Raw genomic sequence first — 16903 nt, 5'->3', positions numbered from 1 at the left:
GGAGACTATTTTCAAGCCTGATTGATCCACTGAGTTGAAAAATCCTGACTCCCCCCCCTCTTGTGGCTACCGGATTCCCATCATTGTCATGAATGCCCTCCCAGAGGTGTCACTTTCCCGCCTGGCAATGGTTTCATTCACAGATTCCAACCAGCCTCTTTGGTTTGGCATGTTTGTTTACAAAAACGCTTTGCTATAAAGTGCAATCAATGGGCTGCACGTGCTCCCCCCTTGCATCATGTTTGTGGCCACCAAGGATAAAAAAATATTGGGTTGTTGTAGGTTTTTTCGGGCTATATGGCCATGTTCTGGAGGCATTCTCTCCTGACGTTTCGCCTGCATCTATGGCAAGCATCTTCAGAGGTAGTGAGGTCTGTTGGAAGTAGGAAAAGGGGTTTATATATCTGTAGAATGACTAGGGTGGGACAAAGGACTCTTGTCTGTTAGAGCTAGGTGTGAATGATAAACAGAGGCTGGGTGGCCATCTGTCAGGGGTGATTTGAATGCAATATTCCTGCTTCTTGGCAGGGGGTTGGACTAGATGGCCCATGAGGTCTCTTCCAACTCTTTGATTCTATGATTCTATGATAGCCATGTATAAATATGTGAGAGGAAGCCACAGGGAGGAGGGAGCAAGCTTGTTTTCTGCTTCCCTGGAGTCTAGGATGCGAAACAATGGCTTCAAACTACAAGAGAGGAAATTCCATCTGCACATGAGGAAGAACTTCCTGACTGTGAGAGCCGTTCAGCAGTGGAACTCTCTGCCCCGGAGTGTGGTGGAGGCTCCTTCTTTAGAAGCTTTTAAACAGACGCTGGATGGCCATCTGTCAGGGGTGCTTTGAATGTAATATTCCTGCTTCTTGGCAGAATGGGGTTGAACTGGATGGCCCATGAGGTCTCTTCCAACTCTTTGATTCTATGATTCTATGAACTGACCACCTTGATTAGCATTTGATGGCCTGGCAGTGCCTGGGGCAATCATTTGTTGAGAGGTGATTATATGTCTCTGATTGTTTCCTCTCTGTTGTTGTGTTGTTGTAATTTTAGAGGTTTTTTTTGTATTAGTAGCCAGATTTTGTTCATTTTCATGGTTTCCTCCCTTCTGTTGAAATTGTCCACATGCTTGTGGATTTCAATGGCTTCTCTGTGCAGTCTGACATGGTGGTTGTTGGAGTTGTCCAGCATTTCTGTTTCCTCAGATAATATGCTGAGTCCAGGTTGGTTTATCAGGTGCTCTGCTATGGCTGATTTCTCTGGTTGAAGTAGTCTGCAGTGCCTTTCGTGTTCCTTGATTCGTGTTTGGGCAATGCTGCGTTTGGGGGTCCCTATGTAGACCGTATACCATGCAGCTGTGGACAAGTCTACATAGGGGCCACCAAACGCAGCACCCAATCTGGGACATCTAATCACCTCCCAACAAAAGATTGCCCCAGGCACTGCCAGGCCAACAAATGCTAATCAAGGTGGTCAGTTGAAACATTCACACCTAGCTCCAATAGACAAGAGTTCTTTGTCCCACCCTGGTCATTCCACAGATATATAAACCCATTTTCCTAGTTCGTGTTTGGGCCACGCTGTGTTTGGTGTTTCCTATGTAGACTTGTCCACAGCTGCATGGTACACGGTAGACTCCTGCAGAGGTGAGAGGATCCCTCTTGTCCTTTGCTGAACGTAGCATTTGTTGGATTTTCTTGGTGGGTTTGTAGATTGTTTGTATGTTGTGTTTCCTCATCAGCTTCCCTCTGCGGTCAGTGGTTCCCTTGCTGTATGGCAAGAACACTTTTCCTCTGGGTGGATCTTCGTCTTGACTCTCATGGTTGGTTCTCGGTTGTCTTGCAGCTCTTCTGATGTCTGAGGTGGAGTCTCCATTGGCCTGGAGAGCCCAGTTGAGGTGGTTCAGTTCATCTTGGAGGAGGTGGGCTTCGCAGATTCTTTCTGCACGGTCTGCCAAGGCTTTAATGGTGCTTCTTTTTTGACTTGGGTGATGGTTGGAGTTTTTGTGTAGATATCTATCTCTGTGTGTGGGTTTTCTGTAGACGGTGTGACCCAATTGTTGATCTGGTTTACGGATGACTAGGACGTCTAGAAAAGGCAGTCTTCCTTCCTTTTCTTTTTCCATGGTGAACTGGATGTTTGGGTGGATGCTGTTCAGATGGTCCAGGAACCTGTTGAGTTCTTCTTCTCCATGGCTCCAAATGGTGAAGGTGTCATCCACATATCTGAACCATATCATGGGCTTTTTTGTTGCTGTCTCCAGGGCTTGTTTTTCAAAGTGTTCCATGTAGAAATTAGCTATGACTAGAATGCCTCTAGAACATGGCCATATAGCCCGAAAAAACCTACAACAACCCAATGATAAAAATACCTCCACTCCTTAGAGGACATTGTTATAACATGGCACATTTCCCCAAACTATAGCAGAGGGGTTAATGGCCTGACCTTCACTTTGGAAGTAGCCAGACTTTACTGAATATTTACCCCCCTTTTAACTTTTCCGTTCCACCCACAACCCTGCTCTTTTTCCCCCACAACACATTTTCAAGTTTATTACCTTGTAGAAAAGCAAGATGAAATTGATCGCGAAGGCCAAGAAGAGGGCAAGGAAGCGGAGGTTGTAGAAATTCCTAGACAGATAGTTCTGAAAAGAAGGGTGAATCACGGTAAGATGGACCATCCTTCGACACACTCAAGACCAAAAACTTTAGGGAAAGAAAACCTGCGTTTTGACTCTTCCCAAGGAAAACTAGGTCTCACAATACATAAAAGTGTGCCATGGTTGCTGACTCTGCAATGAATATTACAGAAAGGGGAAAATGCAATAGGCAATCGACTAGGTCTAATGGGTGTACCTGTGCTCATTCAGTATCCTGGCTTTCTAACAGTAGGAACATCATAGCTTCTTCCCATGTATTCTGGAAATTGCAGTTTGGTGGGGTTGCTGATACCCACAGAACTAATAATAATCTATATAAATAAAAATGTAATGTTCGTTTGTGGGATTAACAGAACTCAAAAACCACTGGACGAATTGACACCACATTTGGACACAAGACACCTAACAACCCAATGTATGTCCTTCACTCAAAAAAAATGATTTTGTCATTTGGGAGTTGTAGTTGCAGGGATTTATAGTTCATCTACAATCAAGGAACATTTTGAACCCCACCAACGATGGAATTGAACCAAACTTGGCACACAGAACTCCCATGGCCAACAGAAAATACTGGAAGGGTTTGGTGGGCAGTGTCCTTTGGTTTTGGAGTTGTAGTTCACCTACATCCAGAGAGCACTGTGGACTCAAACAATGATGGATCTGGACCAAACTCCACACGAATACTCAATATGCCCAAATGTGAACACTGGAGGAGTTTGGGGGAAAATAGAATCTTGACATTTTGCAGTTGTAATTGCTGGGATTATAGTTCACCTACAATCTCAGAGCATTCTGAACCCCACAAACAATAGAATTGGGCCAAACCTCTCACACAGAACCCCCATGTGGGCCACAGCAACGCGCGGCAGGGGACGGCCGCCACCATCTCCCCAAGGGGACTCGGGGCAGCTTACATGAAGCCAAACACTGGGTTGAGAGGGCATGGTAATGTATCTGGATAGGGAATCCACTCTTCCCAGGGCGATTTGAGGGAAGAGAGGAATAGCCAAGTAATGCCTACTCTGGATTCCCACATTTTCCAAAGTTCAATAGACCCTACCAGAAATTTTATCCTCTGGATTTCCAGCTCGTTCCAAAATTCTGAGCCTGCTGCCTCGGACTCCTTCTTCTCCCGCTGTGTCACCTTCTTCTTCTCCTTCACTGGTTCTGTGGGTGTTTCTTCTTTGGGCTCATCTTCTTTCTCCTCCTCTTTCTTCTTCTCCTCTTCCTCCTCCTTTGCTGCCTTTTCACCATTCTCAGCACTAGATGGGAAGGGAAATAGTCATGATTCACCTACTCCCATAGCGTTTTTGACCACAGCATTACATTTACAGTGAAAAATCCTGTTAGAACTTCAAAAAGTTGGTGTTTGGAGCAACTTCATAGGAACTCCCAGCCAGTGTGAGCAGCTTTGACTCTCCTATTCCATCTGGAATTGAAATTCTGGGCACCACAATTGAAGAGAGATATTGACAAGCTGGAGGGTGACTAAAATGATCAAGGGTCTGGAGAACAAGCCCTATGAGGAGCAGCTTAAAGAGCTAGGCATGTTTAGCCTGAAGAAGAGAAGGCTGAGAGGAGACATGATGAGGGCCATGTATAAATATGTGAGAGGAAGTCATAGGGAGGAGGAAGCAAGCTTGTTTTCTGCTGCCCTGGAGACTAGGACGCAATGGAACAATGGCTTCAAACTACAAGAAAGGAGATTCTATTTGAACATGAGGAAGAACTTCCTGACTGTGAGAGCCGTTCAACAGTGGAACTCTCTGCCCTGGAGTGTGGTGGAGGCTCCTTCTTTGGAAGCTTTTAAACAGAGGCTGGATGGCCAACTGTAGGGGGTACTTTGAATGCAATTTTCCTGCTTCTTGGCAGAATGGGGTTGGACTGGATGGCCCATGAGGTCTCTTCCAATTATATGATTCAATGATTCATCATTAGGAGCTTTTCTAACGAGGTTACCCATACACTTCCAATAATCAGGGCTAGACACTTAATAGTTTTCAAAATAAACAATAATATTTTTGTTCCTACTATTTGTGGGCTTGTAGGATACACGTAAGAACCACGAAGGCTCTTCCCACTGCGTTCTCTCTCATACGTACACACCACCCTCACTCACTCAGCTTTCTCTGCTTCTACAGGAGGCTCTTCAATCTTCTCTGGCTCCACTATTTCTTCCTCTCCGTCCACCTGCAGAGGAAGAAGAAGTCAAGTCAGGGATTTATTACAGCAAGAGAGGGGAGGACAAAACACATGCACATGTGCTCAGCCAAGAAGGGGAAATACTGTAAACTAGCTGTACCTGCCACGTGTTGCTGTGGCCAACCTTCCCTCCCTCGTTCTCTCCTTTCCCTCCTTCCTTCACTCCCTCTTTCCTTCCTTTCCTTTTTTCTTTCCTTCTCTACCTCTTTCTTTCCTTCTCCCCCTTTTCTTTTCCTTCCCTCTTTCTCTCCACTCTTCCTTCTCTAACTTTCTTTCCTCCCTTTGCTTTTTGCTTCCATCCTTCCTTCTCTCTTTCCTTCCCTCCCTTTTGTTCTCCTTTCTTCTCTCCTTCCTTCCTTCCCTTTTTTCTTTCCTTCTTTCCTTCTCTACCTTTCTTTCCTTCTCCCCTTTGTCTTTTCCTTCCCTCTTTCTCTCCTTTCTTCCTTCTCTAGCTTTCTTTCCTTCCTTCGCTTTTTGCTTCCATCCTTCTGTCTTTCTCTCCTTTCTTCTTTCTCTACCTCTTTCCTTCTTTCACTTTTTGCTTCCATCCTTCCTTCTCTTTTTCCTTCTTTCCTTCCCTCCCTCTTTTTCTCCTTCTGTCCCTCCTTCCTTTGCTCCCTCTTTCCTTCCTTCCCTTTTTTCTTTACTTCTCTCCTTCCTTCCTTCTCTACCTCTTTCTTTCCTTCTCCCCTTTTTCTTTTCCTTCCCTCTTTTTCTCCATTCTTCTTTCTCTAGCTTTCTTTCCTTTCTTCGCTTTTTGCTTCCACACTTCTGTCTTACCTTCTTTTCTCTCTCTCTCTCTCTCCATTCTTCCTTTTCTAACTTTCTTTCCTTCCCTCGCTTTTTGCTTCCATCTATCTTTCCTTCCCTCTGTCTTTCTCTCCTTTCTTCCTTCTCTACCTCTTTCCTTCCTTCCTTCGCTTTTTGCTTCCATCTTTCCTTCTCTCTTTCCTACTTTCTTTCCCTACCCTTTTCTCCTTCTTTTCCTCCTTCCTTCACTCCCTCTTTCTTTCCTTCGCTTTTTCTTTCCTTCTCTCCTTCCTTCCTTCTCTACCTCTTTCTTTCCTTCCTTCGCTTTTTGCTTCCATCTTTCCTTCTCTTTCCTACTTTCTTTCCCTACCCCTTTCTCCTTCTTTTCCTCCTTCCTTCACTCCCTCTTTCTTTCCTTCGCTTTTTATTTCCTTCTCTCCTTCCTGCCTTCTCTGCCTCTTTCTTTCCTTCTCCCCTTTTTCTTTTCCTTCCCTTTCTCTCCATTCTTCCTACTCTAGCTTTCTTTCCTTTCTTCGCTTTTTGTTTCCATCCTTCCGTCTTTCCTTCCCTCTCTCTTTCTCTCCATTCTTCCTTCTCTAACTTTCTTTCCTTCCTTCACTTTTTGCTTCCATCCTTCTGTCTTTCTCTCCTTTCTTCTTTCTCTACCTCTTTCCTTCCTTCCTTCGCCTTTTGTTTCCATCCTTCCTTCTCTCTTTCCTTCTTTCCTTCCCTCTCTCTTTTTCTCCTTCTTTCCCTCCTTCCTTCGCTTCCAACTCAAAATGTGTATAATATGTCTAGTTGGAGACAATGAACATTGCAGACTAAACATCTGAAGGCCACCAAGTTAAGGAAAGCTGATCTCTAGCCCAAAGCATAAGAATTCCTGCCACCACCCAGATACCATCTCAAGCCCCAAACATACTCCTAGTTTCCTCTTAAGGATGGGCGATCCTTCAGGCGTAGGTGGTTCCACAGGGGTCGTATCTCCCATATCTCCAAGCCCACCAGGTGGGTCAGCACCCATGGGCCGGAAATGCTCTTTCTTGTCGCCTTCTCCTTCGGCAGGTGCCTCCTCCGTGCCAGGTTCAGCCATCTCTATTTCTTCCCCTTCTTCTGCCGCTTGTTCCACCTCTTCAGACGGAGCTACGTCTCCATGCACCTCGTCCTGCGTGGGATCAGGCATGCTGGCCAGCAGCTCCGTCACCGTGATCTTCTTGGCCTCTTCCACCAGGCCACCTCCGAAAAGCGTGTTCCAGATGAGGAGGAAGATGCCCTTGAATATGTTGTAGAGGAAGAAGAGGATGCCCATCAAAATGGTGTAGACGAAGGTGGCAATGCCCATGGCCATCTCCTTCACCGTCATCTTCTTGACTTTACGGAACTGCCGGCGGATGTTGCGGTACGTGAACATCCGGAAAAAGTTCAGGACACTTTCCAGAAACTCCCCAAAAGCCGAAGAAGCCTCTGCCGGCGTCGATGCCTTCTCAGCTTCCCCTGCGTCGGCCCCTTCTTCTTCATCCTCCTCTTCCTCCTCCTGCCCTTCCTCCTCAGAAATTTGTGCTGCGATCTGCATCTCAAAGATGGTGTCCTCACAGAAGTTGATGAAGAGCTCCATCTTCTCTGACTCTCCTCCTTCATTGACCACATCGAAGATGAACTGCCGCTTGGACTCCTTGACTTGTGGCATTTCCCACTGGGTCTTGTTGGTCTCGCTGATCTCAAAGTAGATGCGCTCAATGCGCTTGCTGGCCCCCATGATCTCAATGCGGCCAAGGTAGGGGCTGAAGTAGTTGATGATGCACTCCGCCAGTTCCAAGAAGGTCTTGAGGCGGTTGTCGTGAGGCATGTGCTCAGAGAGGTTGGTCAGCAGCACAGCGATGTTGAAGCCAATGTCTTTGGCAGGCTCCTGGAAGCGGTTGGCAAACTCCTCGTAATCAATCATCTCATTCTCATCGGCCTCCGAGCAAGAGAGCAAGAACTGGATCTCAGATGGGGTGTACTGCTTCTGACTGTCCATAGCTTTCTGGAAATCCTTCTTTGATATGAGCCCGCGAGGATCTGTAATGTAATCCCGGAAGGCGTCCGAGGCCACAATATCCTTCAACTTCAGGAACATATCAAAGAACTTGAGAATCATCTCTACGTTGCTAGAGGATTCTACCAACATGTCCACCATCTGCCGGGCGATGGTGCCATTCACCACATTTCCTGAGTAGATACACAAAAGAGTAAGAAATTAGGCATGGGAAAGAAGAATGAGGAAGAAAGAAATACAAGTGGCAGATGGGATGGTGTTGAGCCTCATGAGATGGATGCATGGAAAGATGGGTAGTGTGTGTCCCTTAATTGGACATCCTGAGAATTAGTCCTCAGACCTTACAGATGTCAAACATGTCAGGATTATTGAGTTATGCATGTGTGTTTTTCAATGTGTTTCTACATAATTCAAGATGGATTAAGATGTATTTCAAGATGGATTCTATTCTGTTCAATTGTGTATTAGAAATACTGTGAGAGGCAGTGAAAATGTAACCTTGACAGAAATGAGATAACATGTTCTCTGGCTGGGAAGAAGAGGGAGGATCTGGTCTCAGCCAGAAGTCAGATAAGCAGATGTTCAGAGACTGTTTGTAGTTCCTGTCTGTTGCTCGATGTGAATAGACGTGTGTAGATGTACTTAGTAAACTTAGTTTTCTGTTGTAACTAAAAGCTTGCAGAATCCTGATTTTTGAAAACAGTGTCTGCTGATCTAGCAATCCTTCCGCTGGCAGAGTTTCAGTACTCTGAGATGTGAGATGGATGCATGGAAAGATGGGTAGTGTGTGTCCCTTAATTGGACATGATGAGAATTAGTCCTCAGATCTTACAGATGTCAAACACATGCAACACTATTGAGCTACGAGTCTCCCCTGAGAAGCTGCCATGGGATATGGAGACCACAGTTCATTCAGACCAGTATATAATAATAATAATAATAATAATAATAATAATAATAATAATTCTTTATTTATATACCGCTCCATCTCCCCGAGGGGACTCAGAACGGTTCCCAGGTAACATCACAAAACATACAGAGTAAAAACAACATAACCATAAGATTAACAAACAAAATATAAGCATAAAAAATTGTCGCCATAACACACATATATTAAAAGTAATCCTGCCTGTTCAAGGCAATTAAAAATTTAAAAGGCCAGGCCAAGATTTGTGCAAGCCCAAAAATTCTAGGGGCCCTGGGAATTAAGTGCAATGCTATGGCAGGAAACAATCATATTAGGAACTGGTCTGTGGCTGTTCATTCCGGGGCCGATTAGAGGAAAGAATCTGGGTAATTGGTAGGAAGAATAAGGCCGTATTTGACAATGTGTGGGGCTGAGTTAGAACTGGTCATTTTCAAAGGTTTGTTGAAACCACCAGGTCTTCAAGCTCTTACGAAAGGAGGGGAGGGATGGGGCCTGTCTTATTTCCCTAGGAAGGGCATTCCAGTGATGGGGGGCCACCACTGAGAAGGCCCTTTTTCTCATCTCCACCAACGGCGCTTGAGACGGTAATGAGACTGAGAGGAGGGCCTCCCCAGAAGATCTTAGAGCTAGTGCCGGTTCATAGAAGGAGATGTGATCGCGGAGATAGGTGGGGCCTGAACCGTTTAGGGCTTTATAGGTCATGACCTGCACCTTGAATTTGGCTCGGCAACTTATCGGCAGCCAATGAAGCTGTTTTAATAGGGGTGTTGTATGCACCCTAGAGTTTTCTCCAGTAATGACCCTGGCTGCCGCCCGTTGTACCAGTTCAAACTTCCGGGCCGTCTTCAAGGGCAGCCCCACGTAGAGCGCATTGCAATAGTCCAGTTTGGATGTAACCAAGGCGTGGACCACCCTGGCCAAGTCAGACTTCTCGAGGTATGGTCACAGCTGGCGCACAAGTCTGAGTTGTGCAAAGGCCCTCCTGGCCACCGCTGACACCTGAGCATCAAGCGATAGCATTGAGTCCAGGAGGACCCCCAAGCTATGGACCTGCATCTTCAGGAGGAGTGTAACCCCGTTGAGCACAGGTTGCCACCCAATACCCCGGTCAACCCCGCGACTGACCAGAAGGACATCTGTCTTGTCTGGATTAAGCTTCAACCTGTTAGCCCTCATCCAGTCCATTACAGCTGTCAAGACACTGGTTCAGGGTCTGGAAGGCTTCCTTGGATTCGATGGAAATAAGTAGTAGAGTTGGGTGTCGTCTGCGTACAGATGGCATCCAACTCCAAAACTCCGGATCACCTCACCCAGCAGTTTCATGTAGATATTGAAAAGCATGGGGGATAGAATGCAACCTTGCGGGACCCCACAGGTCAAAGGCCAAATGCTCACCTTCCAATAGGGACAGCAGCATTACTACCATGTCCTTCTGCAGATCCAGCAGCTCCTTCAGGAGGCCAATTTGGCTTGCATCCTGGAGTGTAGGGGAGCAGGAGATATTGAGCATCACGAGACAAATCCACATCTCCTCTCATGACTTCCTAATCATCATTTGAAGGCCTATCTCACCCTTCCCCAACCTGGAGTCTACTTTTCAGCCAAGGTAAGGGTGGCCTCCATGCACACCTCTTCCCCTTTCAATTACACCCCACATCCATATCTATGCTCTTCCTCCCTTCCCTACTATGCTTTCCAACAGAGATAGGAAACCAGGCCCCAGTTAAGGAAGCTCCTACTTCAGCCTACTATAGGGTGAAGTTCTCCGCTTGCAATGTACAAGGGAAACATGACAGTCTTAATATAGCTAGCCTCCATTTCTAGCCCTCCATCCTCTTTGGAGGAGAACTAGCTGACTGAAGATCTACTCCAAAGAGCTGTGGAACGGGTTCAGAGACGAGGCATGTTTCCTTCCGTTGGAGAAGGGGGTGACTCCCGTCTTACCTCGGGGTAGGATTCACTCCGAAATTGATCCTCATGGGCAGCGCAACAAAGAGATAATTTTGGTGAGGGAAGCAAGTACATCCATCGTGCTTCCAACTGTTGAGACCCAAATGCTAGATCTAACTTCACCCCAGTCTCACCTCCTTGTGAGCTAAGAGAAAGCTGTAGTAGAAGACCTCTCCCTACTTCAGACCATGGAAAAGTTACAGCTGGCTTGGACGGTTGGGAGATTCTGGGGTCTACGGTTCAAAAAACAACATCTCCCAGCTCCATAGTTCACTTCCATTCCTCTCCGGTCTCCAGGAACCAATATCCTTGGTATACCCACCCTGCAAACTCCTAATGGGCTTAAGCCAGTCCTGTCTTTCCCCCAAAGATTTTTGGGAACTGTAATTTAGTTAAAATATTCTGCTCAGATCCCTTCCGAGAGAACTACAGTTCCCAAGGTGCCATGGGAGAGACAAGGACCATTGAACCAGTTCAGTTCTGGAGTACAGAAATGCTTCAACTATCAATATAAGTAGTAATCCTATTGTCTTTTGTTTTGTTTGTCTTTTGTTTATTGAACAGGGACTTTACCAGCTGCAACTCCCAAATGGTTTGAGTTGAGAATCAGGCTGACCTCACGTATCTAGACGCACTCCCTCCCTCTTGGCCCCCCAACATCCACAGTATGACAAAATGAGCTAGGATGGGGCATGAGCCAACAAACTAAAGCAATGGCCATGCGTGGCGCTTTTGACAACCCGCTTAATGAGGATGGTCATTGGAGTAGGTGGGACAGAGAGTTGGAAGAACATGGAGAATCAGAAAGGAAAGGAAAAGAAAGGAAAGGAAAGTCTGGGAGATGAGCAAGCACCAGCCATGGCAGCGACAGAGAAGTAAACAGACCAGACCAATGGCTATGTTTCTATGCTGTGAAGAACCTATGGCTCTTGTTTTCCTAGCTCTCCCTGCAGGGATGAAGGCAAGAGGCCATAAAAGGTCCTGCAGAAGGTATTGAGCAACCACCCTCTCGATTACCAGGCATGCTGATGTGACTTGGGATCCCAGTAACTGTCAGGATTATGTGTGTTTTTCAATGTGCTTCTATGTAATTCAAGATGGATTAAGATGTATTTCAAGATGGATTCTATTCTGCTCTATTGTGTATTAGAAAATACTGTACTGAGGCTGTGAAACTGTAACCTCGACAGAAATGAGAGAACGTGTTCTCTGGCTGGGAAGAGAAGGGAGGAACTGGTCTCAGCCAGAAGTTAGATAAGCAGATGTTCAGAGACCGTAGTTTTTGCCACGGAGTTCCTGTCTGTAGCTTGCTGTGAATAGACGTGTATAGATGTACTTAGTAAAACGTAGTTTTCTGTTGTAACTGAAAAGCCTGCAGAGTCCTTATTTTAAACACAGTGTCTGCTGATCTAGCAATCCTTCCGCTGGCAAGCGTCAATACTCTGATAGTAACATCTGGAGAAAAACAAATTTCACACCTCTGATCGAATACAACCTCTCTGAAGCCACGGAGCTCTGTGTGTGTTTGTGAGATATCCAGCAGTGGGGGAACTAGTGGAGGGTTTCATTATTCTCCATAGCTTTTTGCCTTTCTCATAACTGGGAAAGCTATAATAATTAAAATTATTCCACATTCAATAAATTATAGACACTTGCAGTCTTTAAAATTATGCAAATCTACCTCATGCTCATGATTGATACTGGTCATAAAATCCATCTCTCGCACTTCCATCTGTGCTGAATTTGGACTGCCTGGCTGAAATTTTTTAATTTGGCCTGGCCTTAGAGGGAACTTTGGTCTTCATCACACTTGAACATTTATTTATTTATTTGCAGTATTTATATTCCACCTTTCTCACCCCGCAGGGGACTCAGGGCGGATTACAATGTACATATACATGGCAAACATTCAGTGCCATAGACACGCAACATATATAGACAGACACACAGAGGCTATTTAACATTCTAGCTTCATGAGGGTATTTATTATTATTATTATTATTATTATTATTATTATTATTATTATTAGCTTTATTTCTATACCGCATTTTTCAGCCTGATTAGGTGAAAAATGGCCACCAGGGGAGCTGTTGCTTTGCTGTCCATTTGTGACACTGATGGAGTACTTCCTCATTCTTTTGCTTGCTTGCTGGAGATTTTTATGACGTTGTAAAATTTGTTAAATTAGCCTCCCTGCATAAGCTGTACCTAAATTTCTTACTGACAGATGCAACTGTTTATTGGGCTGCAAAGGTGGACAGCAAGCTATGCAATGGTTGGAAGCTCACTCCGACCTGGGCTGGCTTCGAACTCATGACCTTTTGGTCAGTAGTGATCTTAATGCAGTTGACTCCCAGCCAGCTACACCACAGTCCCAGTCGACTGTGCACTTTAATCCACTTTAAATGCTATGATTGCCTCCTGCAGAATTATGGGGCGTGTAGTTTAGGGAGGGGCCTTTAAACTGCTCACCCGGAGAAGCCCTGGGCCTCCCTAAACTACAAACCCAAGAATTCTGCAGAAGGAAGTAACAGCATTTTAAGTGGATTCAAGTGGAGAAATGCTCAAGTGTGATGAAGCCTAATTTATTTTGGCACTAGTTTTCCAGGATGTAGCTATCATAGTCTTGCTTTAATACCATAAGGAAATGGGAGAAACTGTTAGGGATTCCTCATCTTCGGAGGAGGAAGGGGAGCAAGGAAGTGCTCAGGAATTGGAGGGAGAAGAAGAATCAGATGATGAGGGTTTGAAAGTGCCCATGTTTCTAGAGAGACGAAAAGAGAGAGCACAGACAGCGTTCTGCTAGGATAGCTGCTACAAACACTGAGCTAATTGGGAGAGGCCCTAGCACCTCCTGCATGGGGAATCAGGGCTATAAATCAGTAGCAGGAGTAGTCAGCTTTTTCTGGTAACAACAACCCTGATACTGATGCTTTCACTCCAATGGAATGTTTTGTTTCAGCTGCAAAGAACTTAGTTCATCGTCCTTGCTTCCTTGCTCCCCTTCCTTTGGAGGAGGAAGGGGATCAAGGAAGTGCTCAGAAATTGGAGGGAGAAGAAGAACCAGACGATGAGGGTTTGAAAGTGCCCACATTTCTAGAGAGACGAAAAGAGACAGAGTACAGGCGGCGTTCTGCTAGGATAGCTGCTAAAAACACTGAGCTAATTTGGAGACTCCCTAGCACCTCCTGCGTGGGGAATTCAGGGCTATAAATCAGCAGCAGGAGTAGTCAGCTTTTTCCGGTACCAACAACCCTGATACTGATGGTTTCACTCCAATGGAATCTGCTTTGTATCTGGTGCTAAGAACTTAGTTCATTCTCCTTGCTTCCTTGCTCCCCTTCCTTCGGAGGAGGAAGGGCATCAAGGAAGTGCTCAGGAATTGGAGGGAGAAGAAGAATCAGACGATGAGGGTTTGAAAGTGCCCACATTTCTAGAGAGATGAAAAGAGACAGAGAACACACGGCGTTCTGCTAGGATAGCTGCTAAAAACGCTGAGCTAATTGGGAGACTCCCTAGTACCTCCTGTGTGAGGAATTCTGGGCTATAAATCAGTAGCAGGAGTAGTCAGCTTTTGCTGGTAACAACAACCCTGATACGGATACTTTCACTCCAATGGAATCAGCTTTGTGTCTGCTGCTAAGAACTTAGTTCATCGTCCGTTGTCTGATGGAAGACTAGTGTTTCTTTTGGGGCTTTGTAAGAGACTTTAATTTGTGTTTGGATTAAGACTTCCTTGCTTTCATTTGCACTTTTCAATTGCATTTGCTTATCCTTTGTGTTTGCTAAAGTAAAGCATTTTTCTTTTACTTTCAACGCTGTGTAAAGGCTGTTTTTGGAGGGCAACTTAGGACAGAAACAAATACACAAAATGGAATCTGGCACAACCTTTGCATTAGCAATACATCTGTTTCCCAAAAGCCAGTTCTCTTGAAGTTATTCTTATAGGTAACACTAGATCCCACCTCTCCAATTTTTGTTTTTGTTTTGTCACTGTTGACATCTCCTCGTCATTACACCCAAATGTTGGAGACCTAACCTAAATGCGACAGCAGGAGAGAGAAGACGGAAACAAGTTACTAAGTTAAATCGCAAAGGTTGCAGTGCATGGCTTTATTTTTTGGAGAGAGGGCTGAGGAGTGTGTTAAGACTGGTCTGGTCCAATCAAGAGGAAGGTAGAGAAAGTGGGTGGGAAAGCAGTAAAGAGTAAGCAAGAGAGAAGAGGAAGAGTTAGAAAGGAAGGAAGGAGGATGGAAGGGAAGGTGGGCGCAGCCAGAGTGCGTTGGCGTGGGATGGCCACATACTACATAAAAGGTTCTTACGCCATTTCGAAGTCCTGGGGGTTGGGTCATCTGTCACACATCAGAACAAAAATGTTATTTAGAAACATTTTCCAGAACATTTTTGTATTTTTGCCAGGTTTACCATCCAGCACATTCCTTTATACGGTTCGGAGTGGGGCTTGGCTGCCTTCCCGCTGTGGGAAGGAATAGCGTGGACAGGTGGCAATAGGATTGGATCACAGCAATGGGATGTATTGTCGAAGGCTTTCATGGCCGGAATCACTGGATTGTTGGTTTTTTCGGGCTATATGGCCATGTTCTAGAGGCATTCTCTCCTGACGTTTCACCTGCATCTATGGCAAGCATCCTCAGAGGTCGTGAGGTCTGTTGGAACTAGGAAAATGGGTGTATATATCTGTGAAAAGACCAGGGTGAGACAAAGGACTCTTGTCTGCTGGAGCTAGGTGTGAATGTTTCAACTTACCACCTTGATTAGCATGTGGTGGAGGCTCCTTCTTTGGAAGCCTTTAAACAGAGGCTGGATGGCCATCTGTCAGGGGTGATTTGAATGCAATATTCCTGCTTTTTGGCAGGGGGTTGGACTGGATGGCCCATGAGGTCTCTTCCAACTCTTTGATTTTATGATTCTAATGGCCTGGAAATGCCTGGAGCAATCTTTTGTTGAGAGGTGATTAAATGTCCCTGATTGTTTTCCCTCTGCTGTTTTGCTGTTTTAATTTTAGAGCCAGATTTTGTTCATTTTCATGGTTTCCTCCTTTCTGTTGAAATTGTCCACATGCTTGTGGATTTCAACAGCTTCTCTGTGTAGTCTGACATGGTGGTTGTTAGCATGGTCCAGCATTTCTGTCTTTTCAAATAATATGCTGTGTCCAGGATGGTTCATCAGGTGCTCTGCTATGGCTGGAGACCATGAAAATGAACAAAATCTGGCTACCAGTATTTAAAAAACCCTCTAAAATTAAAACAGCAAAACAGCAGAGGGAAAACAATCAGGGACAGCTAATCACTTCTCAACAAAAGATTGCTCCAGGCACTTCCAGGCTATCAAATGCTAATCAAGGTGGTAAGTTGAAACATTCACACCTTGCTCCAGCAGACAAGAGTCCTTTGTCCCACCCTGGTCATTCCACAGATATATAAACCCATTTTCCTAGTTCCAACAGACCTCACGACCTCTGAGGATGCTTGCCACAGATGCAGGCGAAACGTCAGGAGAGAATGCCTCTAGAACAGTGGTTCTCAACCTGGGGTCCCCAGATGTTTTTGGCCTTCAACTCCCAGAAATCCTAACAGCTGGTAAACTGACTGGGATTTCTGGGAGTTGTAGGCGAAAAACATCTGGGGACCCCAGTTTGAGAACCACTGCTCTAGAACATGGCCATATAGTCCAAAAAACCTACAACAACCCAGAGCAATGGGATGTTTGCACTGACCTCTTCTTCCAGTGGAAGGATCCCCCCACAAGAGGAGCAAGACCATCAGGGGCCTGTCTGGTTGTTGCTGGTCCACGAACCCCGTGAAGCCTGGGCTTACAAGACCTAGAACCGTGTGGCTGTATAATCAAGAGAGCATTTGAATTCTCTCCCTTAAGCTCTGACACTTCTCTCTCCTACGGAGTATATGCAGAGGACACTATCTTGCAGCCTATATCCCAGCAGGTGGAAAGCTTTGGCAGGAATGCTGCTGCATTTCGCCCTTGCTTCCTTCCTTCCTTCCTCTGTTTAGATTTTGTGCCTTTTGTCAAAACAACAGAGGTCTGGAGCCCACGTTTATCCCCTGGTGCCTCCCAAGGGCCTCACAGACAACCCGAATTTTCTCAAAAATTAGTATGTTTGATGTTAAAACAGTACAGGGAAGATTTAAAAGGTAAATTGTGGCACATGGAGGCTTTCGGAAACCGCGTTTGGGACAAAAGGGGGATTCTGGAGGGGGTCGGGAGCCACAAAAAAAAAACATCATGCTTTGCCTGCCTCTGCTTTAGCATCACAAAAAAGGTAAAGGAACAAGAAACATCTGCATTCTTTGTGAAATTCCAGGTGTTTTCCAGGGTGGAGGGGAAGCATTCATAATAGAGGGGGAAG

At 45.5% G+C, this 16903-nt stretch overlaps 1 protein-coding gene across 15 annotated transcripts in view; it reads right to left on the bottom strand.

Annotated features, from left to right (window-relative positions):
- Positions 1-16903, bottom strand: part of LOC137094954 (ryanodine receptor 1-like) — a 259348-nt gene that overhangs the window by 14825 nt on the left and 227620 nt on the right. For 8 of the 15 annotated variants that reach the window (XM_067460976.1, XM_067460979.1, XM_067460978.1 and 5 more), the window contains 5 exons: positions 9964-10045; positions 6528-7813; positions 4773-4843; positions 3714-3915; positions 2552-2638 (listed from right to left, as the gene is read on the bottom strand). In XM_067460976.1, the coding sequence (XP_067317077.1) occupies positions 2552-2638; positions 3714-3915; positions 4773-4843; positions 6528-7813; positions 9964-10045 (1728 nt within the window). Of the gene's footprint in view, positions 1-2551; positions 2639-3713; positions 3916-4772; positions 4844-6527; positions 7814-9963; positions 10046-14840; positions 14871-16903 lie in introns of all 15 variants that reach the window. The other 7 variants (XM_067460970.1, XM_067460973.1, XM_067460972.1 and 4 more) reach the window with 1 other exon arrangement.

Source organism: Anolis sagrei, chromosome X, assembly GCF_037176765.1.
Source record: "Anolis sagrei isolate rAnoSag1 chromosome X, rAnoSag1.mat, whole genome shotgun sequence".
NCBI lineage: Eukaryota > Metazoa > Chordata > Lepidosauria > Squamata > Dactyloidae > Anolis > Anolis sagrei.
Note: the sequence above shows the minus strand (reverse complement) of the source record. Positions and strands in the feature narration are given on the sequence as shown.